The 13,657-nt window shown below is 40.0% G+C and overlaps 2 protein-coding genes across 3 annotated transcripts; one reads left to right on the top strand and one right to left on the bottom strand.

Annotated features, from left to right (window-relative positions):
- On the top strand, positions 1-4,694 carry LOC122315480 (transcription factor bHLH80-like). 2 transcript variants are annotated; one of them, XM_043131398.1, is made up of 5 exons: positions 1-514; positions 811-954; positions 1,103-1,168; positions 3,950-4,018; positions 4,259-4,694. In XM_043131398.1, the coding sequence occupies exons 1-5, from the start codon at positions 44-46 to the stop codon at positions 4,346-4,348; spliced, it is 840 nt and encodes a 279-aa protein (XP_042987332.1). In that variant the 5' UTR covers positions 1-43; the 3' UTR covers positions 4,349-4,694. The 2 variants fall into 2 exon arrangements, with proteins under 2 accessions (XP_042987332.1, XP_042987333.1); XM_043131399.1 differs by having other exon boundaries at positions 3-514; positions 4,301-4,694.
- An 897-nt stretch (positions 4,695-5,591) lies between these two features.
- On the bottom strand, positions 5,592-13,028 carry LOC122316435. The gene is made up of 4 exons (XM_043132951.1): positions 12,609-13,028; positions 11,760-12,190; positions 5,971-6,356; positions 5,592-5,891 (listed from the first exon to the last, which is right to left on the bottom strand). Exons 1-4 carry the CDS (start codon positions 12,977-12,979, stop codon positions 5,607-5,609), a joined length of 1,473 nt encoding a protein of 490 aa, XP_042988885.1. The 5' UTR covers positions 12,980-13,028; the 3' UTR covers positions 5,592-5,606.
- Positions 13,029-13,657: the final 629 nt, after the last annotated feature.

Raw genomic sequence — 13,657 nt, forward strand, 5'->3', positions numbered from 1 at the left:
CCACCACTCCCCCCCCCCCCCCCCCCCCCCCCCCTCGACCCAGATGCGACCGACTCCTACCGGTACAAGTGGCAGCACTGCTGGTGGTGGTGAACTGAGTCGTGGTGGACTCGCCCGCTTCCGCTCTGCTCCCGCCAGCTGGTTAGAGGCACTTCTCGAGGACGACGAAGAAGACCCCTTAAAGCCCAACCAGAGTTTAACTCAGTTACTTGCAGCTTCCAACTCTTGCACTCCCACTCCCACTTCCAGAGAAGAATCCGCCACCTTTGATTCTTCCTCCGCCGATCCCGGCCTCTTTGACTCCGGTTCCTCCCCCGGCATCGTCAGGCAGAATAGCTCTCCAGCTGAGTTGCTTCAGAATTCGAGTCTTGGGTCTGAAGGCTACTTCTCCAACTTTAGTATTCCAGAAAATTACAACTATGTGTCGCACAATATCGACACTCCTCCCGGTAGTAAGCGGGCGAGGGAGGTTGAAGCTCAGCACTTGACTCCAGCAAAGTTTTCATCTCGGCCGGTACGCTGTTTGTTTATTATTTGAAGCTAAATGTGGGTTTCTCTTTATTGTGTGCGATACGATACGAGAGAAGATTAATAATAAGAAAAAAAAAAAAAAGATTTGTATTATTCGCTTTTGTTGATTGTGTCCTTTTTAGGTGTATTGGAGTGTTGAGTGTGGTATATATGAGATTTTAGAATATGTTGATATACCATTTGGTAGTTGAATATCAATTCAAACCTACGCTAATTTAACTGTTAATATAGAGTTGTACAATTTTTTGACTTTTTCTTTCCAATCTTATTTTGGGGTAGAAAGGGGAGCAAAGCGGTCAGGGACCTGATGGGGTGGGTGGTCTAAGAGATGTGGAGATGGAAACGCTTTTGGAGGATTCCGTTCCTTGCCGGGTTCGGGCAAAGCGTGGTTGTGCTACACATCCCCGTAGCATCGCAGAGAGGGTGAGACTGATAACTTTGTTGCTGCATTATTGGATGTTATCGAGAAAGACTTAAGTGTTTATGTTTAGTCCTGCTTATCAAAAAAAAAAGTGTTTATGTTTAGTCCTAAATAAAGTTTCCTTGACCTCTCCCCTCTCTTTTGGCTTAGGTTCGAAGAACACGAATAAGTGATCGCATAAGGAAGCTTCAGGAACTGGTGCCCAACATGGATAAGGTAATTCCCAAAATTACAACTAATCGGAAATGTCTTTTCTTTACTATATTCTACACCATTAAATGCTTGATTTCAAGGGAAAATATAGTTTGATATGCTTCATATAAATTATAGTGTGATTCTAAGTTGCATTGTAAATTGAATCTAACTGGAAAACATATTTGAGCAAATGGACTGTAATAAGTGTCGTTCACAGCAACTGATCCATGAAACTGTAGATGAGGGAGCCAGAGCAGAGGATTCTGTTTGTTTGGCTACAGTCCATGCGAAATAGATTTTTATAATGGTCCGAGGAAATTGTCCATCAATCCAATCCATAATATTTGTCAGATTAAAAATTCTAATCAGGTGGTTTTGGGGGCCATGGACTCCCTTGGCTTCCACAAATTCCCTCTCTGCATGTATGTGGGACGTACTGCATGTATGTGGGATGTACTGCATGTATGTGGGATGTATTTTTGATTATTTAAAGAATACTTACATTTGATAAGTAATAAGCAAGAAACTAGTGTATTAAGCAAGCCAAATTATACTTGATAAATTTTAAGTAATATATAGAGCTAAGCACTCTTTGTTGTGACCATCCCTCTCATTATGTCTTTTCTCATTGTATCCCCCCCCCCGGCGTGGGGGCGCCCGAGGACTTCTCCATCACTTCTCTAGATAATGGTAGCAAGCCCCAACATCTGGAAGAACTCAAAACAATCGATCAAAAGAAAGTCAGATGCTGTTGTTCCTATATCATTTTTAAGGACTCTAGGGCTGCCTGCCTGGACTATTATATCAGCAGGCTTCAGCCCCATTAACATACATTAGCACGGCCTAATTCATCTTCCTTTACATAAAATATCCCAGTGATTATAGTTTAGGTTTTTGTGTCATGGATATTCCAAACCTCTTATTTTTCAACTGTTGAATAGCACTTGATCTTGTTCTGAATCGAGTTTGTTTGGTCACAATTGTGATGACCTCAGCGTTTTTTTTTTTCTTTTTTTTTTTTTTTTTTCTAATCTTTGATTGTGTTCAAAGCTTACAAGGCCTTGGCTTGTGTCCTTTGTTTATTTCAAAATATCTTGTGAATGTTTGCAAATGCAATTTAAAATTGAAACAGTCGGTTGACTTTTTGTGTTGTGTTGTGGCTGGTTGATTCTTTATCTAAGCTGTTTGTTGGTTATTAGTCATGTGGATGTCATATATAATGCCGTTTGGGATGGCTGAATCTTGTAGCTTTCTCACGATATGTCCTATTACTGAGTTTGATAATGGAAACAGATTTGTGCATTATTTATTGTGGCTTAAGCTGGTGATGCGTCAGTGTAAGGAAAAACTGAAGAGGTTAATCCCGATTCACTCTTTACCATGTGATGATAAAAATTTTTGACAATAGTTCACTATCATATGAAAAATCATGGATCCTTCTGCAAGCTATCGTCATGCTCTGAGGACAATTCAGGAAATATTTTAAAGTTGAGATAATTGGATTAGGCCTTATTAGTGTCGATTTGGGGGAATGCTTGATGATTTTAACCAGTATCATCCTTTGGCTTGTAATGATAGAGAGAGGAATTACAAGTTTCTGTCCAGGCTGCATTTTGACCAGAGGAGCATTTGCTGTTAGCTCTTGGTGGGATGAGAACTTCCCATTGCCTAGTAAAGTTTGTATTTGAATTAGGGCCTCTGTTTACGTACGTATGTCCCCTAAGTTCTGCTGGATAAGACAATTTAAGCTTAGATTACCAGTAGTCAAGGTGCTCAGAAATTGAAATAGGGGCTCATGGTTACTTGATTATGGCTGACATAATTTTGGTTGTTTTTGTGGTTAGTTCATCCAAGCTAATCGGCATGTTGCGTGTCCTACTTTGACGTATATAAATGATGCTCCTTGCTTGGGTCATATTATTGCTAATCCCAAAGTGGAGAGTGTGGACTTCTTAACAAGGACAATCCACTGTTGCTTCTCCAAATTTGGACTAGGCTAGCGATCGCCTTGATGGGAGGTCCATGGATGAACTTTGTACCTATGTAGGATGTAATGTTGTTGCTTGGAATGGAACAGCCAATAATGTGGCAGCGAGATATAGTGCATAAGTGGCGTAGTGCGTACGGGGTCATTTCCCATATAGTGCATGAGACGCATGTTAAGATCTTTTCCAGAGTACGTGGACTGGTGTTCTTGAAAGAAAATCAAACACGTTCATGTGGAAATTAAAACGTTATTGGTAGGTAATGTGATCAATTAGAAATTGCAGGTGATTAAAAATAGAGTAGTGCTATTTACCGATAAAAAAAAAAAAATAGAGTAGTGCTATTTGAAGGCATTTACACCACACACTATCCATATGTCATAATTTGATTTGTAAGATTCAAATTTTAAAATTGATATTTCAAATTAAATTATGCCATGTGGATGGTATGTGGTGTAAAGGCCTTTAAATAGAATTATCCTTAAGTTGCATGGCTGGAGAAAATTTAGATGGCATAGATGGAGTTTTCAAAGCAATATGTTTATTTTGTTGATTTAGATTGTGGTTAACTTGTCATAGTCATGAAAATCCATATTTTTTTTTTTTTTTTTTTTTTTTTTAAGTATGCATGCCTGAAGGTTAAAAAGTATGCAGACAAAAACTAAAGGGTTAATATTTCAATGAGTGGTGGGTTGTTCGTTTTAAATCACTTGCTGCATCTTGATTAACAAGCAAGTTGATAATGGAGATATAAATTTATGCTTCTTTAGGATTTAGCAGCAAGTATTTATTTTGGCATGTTCATTGTAATTTGCAGCAAATAAACACTGCAGATATGTTAGAAGAAGCGGTAGAGTATGTTAAGTTTCTTCAAAAGCAGATTCAGGTACTTCCTGCTTTGAGCTACTTTGAAAGTTTTTTTGAGTTTATAATAAGATACAGGCAGGTTAATGAAATTGTGAGATTTTGCACGATTGCCATTTTATTTTACTGATCAACTGGCACATCCAAATGATCTTTTTCTTCCCCTTCTTCTCGGAAATGATTAGAGGTTATGAGAATAAAAATAAAATACGATATGTATATGATTTGATTGAATATGGTGTTTGACTTAAGTACAAAACAGAATGCATATTGTTCACAAATCGAGACTTCCGGAACATTGCAGGAACTCTCAGATCATCAGCAGAAATGCAAATGCATAGCCAAGGATTAAGCAGAAGAATGTATTAAAATAGCTCCCAGAATGGTGTAATTACATGATTTTTGAGGTTTCAGTCAAGGTTCGCCATATTGATTTGCCATTAATATTCTCTGTGACCTATAAAAAAAAAAAAAAAAAAAAATTTAATATTCTCTGTGCTCTCAAATATTCGCTTTGTAATTACAAGATCAAGCACACTCCCCTTTGATATGTAGATTTCAGGTTCCATAATTGAATCTATAATTGGGTCTCTAATTCTGACTTGGAAAAAAATGTTGTAGTTGCCCAATTGCTGTTGCCCGAATTCCCTTATTTAAGATTGTATTTCTTTCATAGTCACTTCCATGTTTACGGAAAAGTTTGTCTTTTCTTTGATAAGTGGAAAATTTATATTTTCTGAAACCATTGTGTTTACTAATTAATTACCAAGAAGCTATATATGGGATGGATAAGATCCTCCCTAGCTAATTAAAGAGTAAAGAAGAAAATATTTACGATCAAGTGAATTGTTTCAAGTTATAGTTTTGCTGCAATCTTCTATTTACAGGGCAACGTTTTATGTAAAGGGAAATGATATTCCTACTAAGAAAAAGACTATAGACAAAGTCTACTGATTGATTTTTTTTTTTTGTACTTAATGGTCAAGGTAGTCATGTTATTTTCTCTTAAATTTTATTCATTTTTAAAAAACCTTCTATATCTCTTTTCCTACCATTACTCTATTATATTAAAATAAAATTTTTTTTATTCTTTCTCTATTATTTATACTATATTTTTACATCTTTTTCCTATAATATATATAAATTGATTTAGGGGATGAATAGAGACTCAACAAATATAAAAAGTTATTGTTTACATCTTAAACCTATACTCAAAATAGAAAATTGAATGGAGTGCTTGTTTTATAAAAAAAGAATTTATAAATTTTAGGGATTTGGAGAGAATAGAGAATCGAATGAAAATGCAGTTAATTGAAGATCCCTACATCGGAGAGTTTTGAGCTCACCTTCTAATCTAAAGCGTGATTTTGCTATCCTGTTGTAACATTATGAAAAATCAGAACTCAGAAGCCGGACATTGCCTTGGGATAATATCTTTCTCACGTACATGCAATATTCAGAAAGTTTCTCATGTATTTCCGTCCTCGTCACGACCTAGAGCACAACTTCACAAGTATCACACTATATATATACATACGCAGGATGAACAGACCAGAGAGAGAGAGAGAGAGAGAGAGAGCAGCATATGTATAAAACAGCACTTCCATAGGTCAAGTACGCTGGCCTAGGTAAACGAGGTGCCAACTGAGAGCCATTAAAGTCAGGATGTTGAAAGACGAGAAGGTGTTTAGCTTCTTAAGCTTGTCATTTAATCTAACAATCCGAATCCTGATAATTTCCTGCTCTGCTCCTTCAAGTGAGGGTGCAGTAGTAGTTGTAGTTGAAGCTGCAGGATCAGCATCTTGTCGCCACTCAGAGGCCCGGTTAGGTTCAGCAGTCAGTTCCTCTCTTCCTCTTCCTTCTTCCTTCTCCATCTTTATCCTCTCAAACATGACCTGTATTTTACAACAGAGAGAAATGAAACTTTTGCTGGTGAATTTAGCAAGGGATGTAAAGATATTTGAGATTATATACCTTAGTGGCTCGTGGCTCCAAGAAAAGCATATTGAAGAAAACCATCAAAAGCGAGGCCAATAGATAATAGCCTTGAAACATTTCGGCTGTACTTGAGAACAAACTCTCCGTATTGCCCAACAAGAGCCCCATCAAAGCCGCCCCGATGCTAACAACCATGGCACTGAAATACATAGGATATATCTTACTCTGCACTATCCCGAACTGCTGCCTTGGAAGGACCCCAAACAATATATAGCTCGAAATGAATGTAATCCAGACGCACATACCGTAAGCCGTGGCCAACCCCAGTAAGTTGATCACACACATCAAGCAACTCATTATCCCCGGGGACTTCACGTACTTGGCAGCATCACGCCCAACCTCTCGTTTGTTGTGACTCTGGCCTGTCCAAAAATCACACAAGACGATATTTAAGTGGTTCAGCAAATTGCTTACGTCCACTGGAGCCTCTTTTATAAAATTTGTACGAGATTTACAAAAAACTCTACAAATTTCTATCTCTCTCTCACGTACCCTCTTTCTCTCTTTTCTCCCATTGCATATTTTGCAACTGAGCTATTTCCTATTTATAGGAGAGAGCAACCTACCATTTGTAGCTGTTTCTGACTTGGGAGAGGGTGGGTGGCCTAACAAAACTGCTGGAGAGTGGGTGTCCTAATAAACTAAAGCACCTAACGGTGCATGTGCAGCAGGCCACTTGGGTGGCTTTCAACAATCACTCCCTCCACCCAAGTGTGACATACCAGGCTGCTTGCAAATTGATTCATTCTTCAAATGAATGCACCTCTTTCTTTGACATGAGAGACTTCTGCTATCGAATACGCTCCAATGCACCCGAGGGTGCTTAGCAGTGTACAATATTGATCAAGTCTAAACAGTGTTGGAACTTGATCCCTGTAACGACTTTCGTCAACATATCTGCTGAATTATCTTCAATGCCAATCTTCTGAAGTTTGATATCATATTCTTCTAATATTTCACGTACAAAGTGAAATCAGACATCTATATGTTTTGTTCGAAAGTGATATACTTGATTCTTGGCCAAATGAATTGCACTCTGACTATCACAGTAAACGATAACTTCTTGCTGCTTAATGCCCAAATCTGTTACCAATCCCTGTAACCAAATAGCTTCTTTCATGGCTTCTGTTACAACCATGTATTCATCCTCAGTTGATGATAGCGCAATTGTCGACTGCAAAGTTGATCGCCAACTAACTGGTCCTCCAGCCATAGTGAACACATATCCAGTTGTTGATCGGCGTTTGTCAAGATCACCTGCATAGTATGAGTCAACATATCCAGTTACTAGACTATCTTCACTCTTCTCGAACTTCAAACCAATATCTATGGTCCCCGCAATATACCATAAAATTCACTTAGCCGCATGCCAATGAACCTTTCCAGGATTATGCATATAGCGACTAACTAAGCTAACGGCCTGGGAGATATCAGGTCGTGTACACACCATGGCATACATTAAGCTTCCAACAACACTTGCATATGGGACATTTCTCATGTAGTCCCGCTCTTCATCGGTTTTAGGAGACTGCAAAGCACTGAGCTTGAAATATGGGGCCATAAGAGTACTCACCATCTTCGTCTTTGAGTCGATGTTGAAGCGTTGCAGTATTCTCTTCAGATACTGCTTCTGAGTAAGGTGAACTGTACCTTTCACCTTATTTCTGCTGATCTCCATCCCCAATATTCTTCGTGCTTCTCCCAGATCTTTCATTTCAAACTCATTAATTAACTGAGTTTTTAAGCGATCTATCTCCCCATTGCTTTTACATGCAATTAACATATCATCTACATATAAAAACAAATAAATGAAAGATCCATTTGCAAGTTTTCTGAAATATACACAATGATTGTATGGGCAACGAGTGTATTTCTGATCCATCATAAAGCGGTCAAACCGCTTATACCATTGCTGAGGTGACTGCTTCAAGCCATAGAGAGACTTCTTCAGACTGCATACCCAATTCTCTTTGCCAGCTTCTTTGAATCCTTCTGGTTGAGACAGATAAATCTCCTCTTCCAGATCACCATGTAAGAAAGCTGTCTTTACATCAAGCTGTGCTAACTCAAGATCATATTATACAACCAAAGCTAGCAATATCCGAATGAATGAATGTTTCACAACAGGAGAGAATACTTCACTATAGTCAATTCCCTCTGTCTGAGCGTAGTTCTTGGCTACCAACCTAGTTTTGTATCGCACTCCATTTTTAGCAGCTTGATCATCTTTCTGATTGAAGATCCACTTACAGCCAATTGTCTTCTTTCCTTTTGGAAGCGGCACAAGCTCCCAAGTCTGGTTCTGGTGAAGAGACTGCATCTCTTCATTCATCGCCTTTGTCCATTCAACTTTTTCACTGGACTGTATGGCTTCTCTGTAAGTGGTTGGGATCTCACCCCCTTCAGCTAGTAATGCATATGTCACATAGTCTGCAAAACGTATCGGTACACGTTTCTCTCGTCTCGGTCTGTTGGTTGCTATTGATTCAGGTTGTATTGGAGGTACTGTGACTGGACTATTAACCTCATCTTGTCTGTGCTCTCCATTTGTTTCTCCTGAATCTTTTTGAGTGGAAAACTCCACCTTTTGCGAATCACCAGGTGTTTCGCTATCATGGTTGTCTTCACTGAAATCTTTATACTTATGCAACTTAAGCATCTTAGATTCGTTGAATGTTACATCTCTACTGATGATCACCTTTTTGGACTCTATGCACCAGAGTCTATGCTCTTTTACACCGGTACTAAAGCCTAAGAATTTTGCTTTCTTGGCTCTAGGATCAAGCTTACTTTCTTTAGCATGATAGTAAGCAGGACATCCGAAAATGTGTAAAGAGTCATAATCAGTAGCATGTGTACCTCTCCACATTTTGGTGGGTGTCTTCCAGTCATTGGCAGCTGCGGGTAGTCGGTTGATGAGGTGTCAGACATATGTCACAGCTTCAATCCAAAATTTCTTACTGAATCCAGCATTCAGCAACATACATCGCACTTTCTCTAATAAAGTACGATTCATTCGTTCTGCTACACCATTCTGCTGCGGTACCTCGTACCGTGAAGTGTCTGACAATTCCCTCTTTCCGGCATACTTCCATGAAGGGGTCTGAAGTGCAATCACCTCCATTATCAGGTCTGAGCCGCTTGATCTTCCTGCCGGTCTAAGTCTCAACCATTTTCTTCCAATCAAGGAAGATTTTCAGCACTCCATCTTTATTCTTTATCGTATACGCCCACACACGACGAGAATAATCATCAACAAAAATTACAAACCAATACTTACCTCCCAAAGATGCATTTTGGGTAGGTCCCCAAACATCGGAGTGCACATAGTCAAGTATTCCCTATGTATTGTGTATTGTGGTTCCAAACTTGATCCGCCTCTGCTTTACCAATACACAGTGCTCACAGAAAGACAGTTTACCAGTCTTGGCACCTTTGAGTAAGCCTTGCTTCACCAGTATTTGCAAAGCTTTTTCTCCTGCGTGTCCCATACGCATATGCCAAAGACTGGTGGTGTTGGCATCAGTCTCATCTAGCTTTTCACAGCCTATGGAAGCTCTTCCATCAATAGTACTTCCTTGCAAGAAGTACAAGTTTCCTCGCCTCAAACCCTTCATTGTCACCTGAACTCCCATTAGTACTTTGAGAGTTCCGTCTTCAATGGCGATTCTGAATCCCTTTGAATCCAGAGATCCCAGTGAGATGAGATTCTTCTGCAAGTCCGGAACGGACCGAACTTCTGTTAGAGTCTTGACGCTACCATCTTGCAGCTTTAACCGAATGCTACCTATTCCCTGAGTCTTACAGGCACTGTCATTGCCCATAAGTACTGCTCCACCCTCAATCTTTGTGAAGTCAGTAAACCAGTCCCGATTGGGACACATGTGATAGGTACATCCGGAATCCATAATCCATTCATTGGAATGACAAATGGATGATGAACTTATCAAGGAAAAATCTGAATCATCATCTCTGTCCACGACATTGGCTGTGGAGGGTTGATTCTGCTGTTGTCCCTTCCGGTTGGGACAATCCTTTCTCCAGTGTCCTTTGTTGCGACAAAAGGAACACTTGTCTCTAACGAGTTTTCTGCCGACTGATGAACCACGTGATGTGGTCCGGGTTTTCGATTGAAAACCATTTTTCTTTCTGGGATACCTTGACTGTGGTCTCCCTCTTGCTGTTAGCGCTTCACTTGATGTATCTTGTTGTACTTGCTTATCCTTTTTGTGGTACTCATTGCTAATTAAAGAACTAGATACATTTTCAAAACTAATCTTTTCCTTCCTAGACAATAGAGTAGTAATTAAATGCTCATATGTATCAGGTAAGGAATTTAATAAAAGTAAAACTTTATCTTCATCTTGCATTTCAACATCCAAGTTTAACAAATCAGCAAGAATTTGGTTGTAACTATTCAGATGTTCAGACATTGAAATACCTTCACGAAATTGGAATCTGAAGAGCTTCTTCTTCAAGTGCAAACGGCTCTCAATGCTCTTCTTTATGAACTTATCCTCCAATTTCTGCTAAAGTACCCTAGCATTTGTCTCTCTCATGACAAAATACTTTTGTTCTTTGGTAAGACATAATCGGATTGTACTACAAGCTTGAGTATTAAACTTCTTCCAATCCTGATCAGTCATATCATCTGGCTTTCCTCCCAACGCAATATCCAACTCTTGTTGGATCAAAACGTCCATGACTTCATACTGCCATATGCCGAAGTTGCTTGTTCTATCGAACTTCTCAACTTCAAACTTGGCATTTGACACAGTGGACCGACGCCTAGAACTACTGGCATTTTCAGAGTTCCTATATCTTCTAGATCCTTCCATTTGAATTTAAAAAATTGAGACTCAAAATTTCAAAATTCCAATTATACGGATGAGTCCGGAATGATCCAAATAGTTGGAAAGCACTATTTGATCGTTGAAATCGGACTCCAAATGGCTTAGATCAATCCCAAAATGGATCTGAAAACGGACGGTTCTGATCGTCTGGCACGTGGGATGCACGCGCTGCGTAGGGCGTTTGGTCGGTGTGTGGAGCACATGCGCTACAGCTCTATGTGTGCGTGGGGGCACGTGAGCCGCATGTATAACACGAGCTGAGTCTCTGCAGGGCGCGTGGATCGCGTGGGGAGCGTGTCGGTCACGCGTCTTTAACCTCTGTCGCGCATGGGGAGCGTGAGCGCGTGGGGCTCAATCGTCTTCCTCCTCCGATGCGCGTGGGGGCGTGTGAGTTGCAGTAGATGCACGCGTCGATCTTCTAGGGGCGCGTGTGAGCTCCTCCGACCTCCGTTTTCGATTCCGTTTGCAGCAACGGATTCGTCTCGACGCGAGGAACACCCTGGAGTTGTCAAAAATTGATTTTGACCAACTTGAATTTTCGGACAGCTCGAACCAGAGCTCTGATACCAATTGTTGTGACTTCGGCATGTCCAAAAATCACACAAGACGATATTTAAGTGGTTCAGCAAATTGTTTACGTCCACTAGAGCTTCTTTTATAGAATTTGTACGAGATTTATAAAAAACTCTATAAATTTCTATCTCTCTCTCACGTACATTCTTTCTCTCTTTTCTCCTACTGCATATTTTGCAGCTGAGCTCTCTCCTATTTATAAGAGAGAGCAGCCTATCATTTGCAGTTGTTTCTGACTTGAGAGAGAGTGAGTGGCCTAATAAACCAAAGCACCTAACGGTGCATGTGCAGCAGGCCACTTGGGTGGCTTTCAACATCGTCCTCGCTCGAATTTCCAACTCAATTTCTTCTTGCTCTGATCAGTCTTTAACTTGTCCGCAGCGTGCTCTGCCGTCTGTTTGGCTTTCTCCACCACCTCTTCTTTAGCCATCTCCACTTTATCTGACACGTTCCTGGCTATATCCTCTCCAATCGTATTGGTAATGTCCTTTGCATCCTTTACAAACTCTTTAACGCGTTCTTCAACCTTGCGAGCTTTCCTGGATACCGTTTCTTTCGATTTACCTAATGTGTGCCCTGCAGCTTCTCCAACCTCGCGTGCCTGCTCCTTTGCCTCTTCTTTTGCTTCAAGTGCCACCTCCTTCATCTTGTCAATCGCCTCGTGTGCCGTCTCAGAATCCATCTCTTTAGCCTTACCCATTGCACTGGCTATCTTGTGCTTGTATTTGCCTAAGGCGTCGCATATAAGCTTCTTATGGGTGACGTTGTAAGAGTTTTATTTAAACTCTATGTCCCACACACCCATCTTAATAGAATTTGAAATAGTTCAAGTCTATCAGATTAAAGATAAGTAATAACGGGATAAGAGAAATCCTAAGAGATAAGATTAAAACTCTATCTCTAGTTACAATCAGATACAAACTCTTAGATTTCTTGATGGTCAGAAATCTATAAATAGCACTGAGGGATTAAAGGGTTCTCACCTACAACATTAGAGTGCCTTTTGCCATCGTGAGACACTTGAGAGACAAAGTTAATAGGGTGATCCTTCTCTCATAGTCAGATTTATTCTTCATCAAACTGATGGAGAAAGGTGCGCATTTATTTATTACTGTTTATTATTGTGGATCATATGAAATCGAAAATCCGTTTATTAATGTTCATGTTAAAATATTTAACAGACGTGGCTAGCTCTCTCTGATCTCATCGTTTTTAGATGACTGTGAAAGGCCTTGGCCGAGATTCGAAAGGAACGAGGAGGCTTCTTTTATCTTCTCCTTAACGTTTTCTACCATACTCGATGTTGCGGATGAGATGCCCCCTTCAGCGCTGGCAATAGAATCGGGCTTGCGTATGTGGTGTTGATCTGGTGAGATAAAGACTATGGTGTTAGGCTGGCCATCATGTTCATACTCAACAACAATCTTTCTATGGCCTTCTTTCACTATCACGTTCTGATCATCTCCTTGCCTCTGCTTCTGCTGCTCTGGGGTTGGAGACCACACCCCGGCTGCTGCTAGTGAGGTGAGAAGGAGACACAATGGCAACAGGTTCATCATCGATCTTAATTTGTTTCTATTGATCTTCCGGTTTAATGTGGAGGTTGTTTATTGCTAGATTTTGTGGTGGGGGTGGTAACTAGCACGTTGCGGTTGAGTTCAAGTGACGGGTGTGGATGGGCATGCACACGTAGCCTATCTGCGTGTCGAATTTGCGGGGCCTTTCTTTAAGTTGTTGTTGTGGTAGATCATAGGGCCGGCCTTACTTTAATGTATTGATATCGCTGACTAGCTGTACACCAACAACGCAGCTCTTAGTTTGCTGCTGATGAGTGGGCCTGTTGGGCCGGTTATGTGCCTCACATTTGTCACTATAATCTTCAATACAATAAAAGCATGAAGCCAAGCCAAGCCACCGTATATGAAAGATTGGTTACTATTCATTTTATTTATATTTTCTTGTCTAATTACTAGAATGTCAGCTTTCCTTTTTCTAATGAACCTACTATTAATACCCAAAATTCATCTTATTTAATTTTACCTTTTTCGCTAAAAAAGAAATTTAGTTTGGAAGCTTATAGACACCCATAAAATGTCCTCCCAAATCTCATTATTTATGAAACAACAAAACTCATCCGAATGTATTATACATACGATATCTATATATAATTAACAAATGATAGTCTCGATTCCTTTTCTAAAAACCGACCATCTTTCTACCTCATTTGTTATTTTCAC

The sequence above is a fragment of the Carya illinoinensis genome, chromosome 7 (genome assembly GCF_018687715.1).
Source record: "Carya illinoinensis cultivar Pawnee chromosome 7, C.illinoinensisPawnee_v1, whole genome shotgun sequence".
NCBI lineage: Eukaryota > Viridiplantae > Streptophyta > Magnoliopsida > Fagales > Juglandaceae > Carya > Carya illinoinensis.

Excerpts from the sequence above, each read along its gene's own strand:
- LOC122315480 (XM_043131398.1), top strand. The coding sequence starts at position 44 with ATGCGACCGACTCCTACCGGTACAAGTGGCAGCACTGCTGGTGGTGGT. Across the intron at positions 515-810 it reads CAAAGTTTTCATCTCGGCCG|AAAGGGGAGCAAAGCGGTCA; the intron begins GTACGCTGTTTG and ends ATTTTGGGGTAG. Across the intron at positions 955-1,102 it reads CCCGTAGCATCGCAGAGAGG|GTTCGAAGAACACGAATAAG; the intron begins GTGAGACTGATA and ends CTTTTGGCTTAG.
- LOC122316435 (XM_043132951.1), bottom strand. The coding sequence starts at position 12,979 with ATGATGAACCTGTTGCCATTGTGTCTCCTTCTCACCTCACTAGCAGCA. Across the intron at positions 12,191-12,608 it reads GATGAGATCAGAGAGAGCTA|TTACAACGTCACCCATAAGA; the intron begins GCCACGTCTGTT and ends TAAATAAAACTC. Across the intron at positions 6,357-11,759 it reads TCAGAGCAAGAAGAAATTGA|GCCAGAGTCACAACAAACGA; the intron begins GTTGGAAATTCG and ends ATTTTTGGACAG.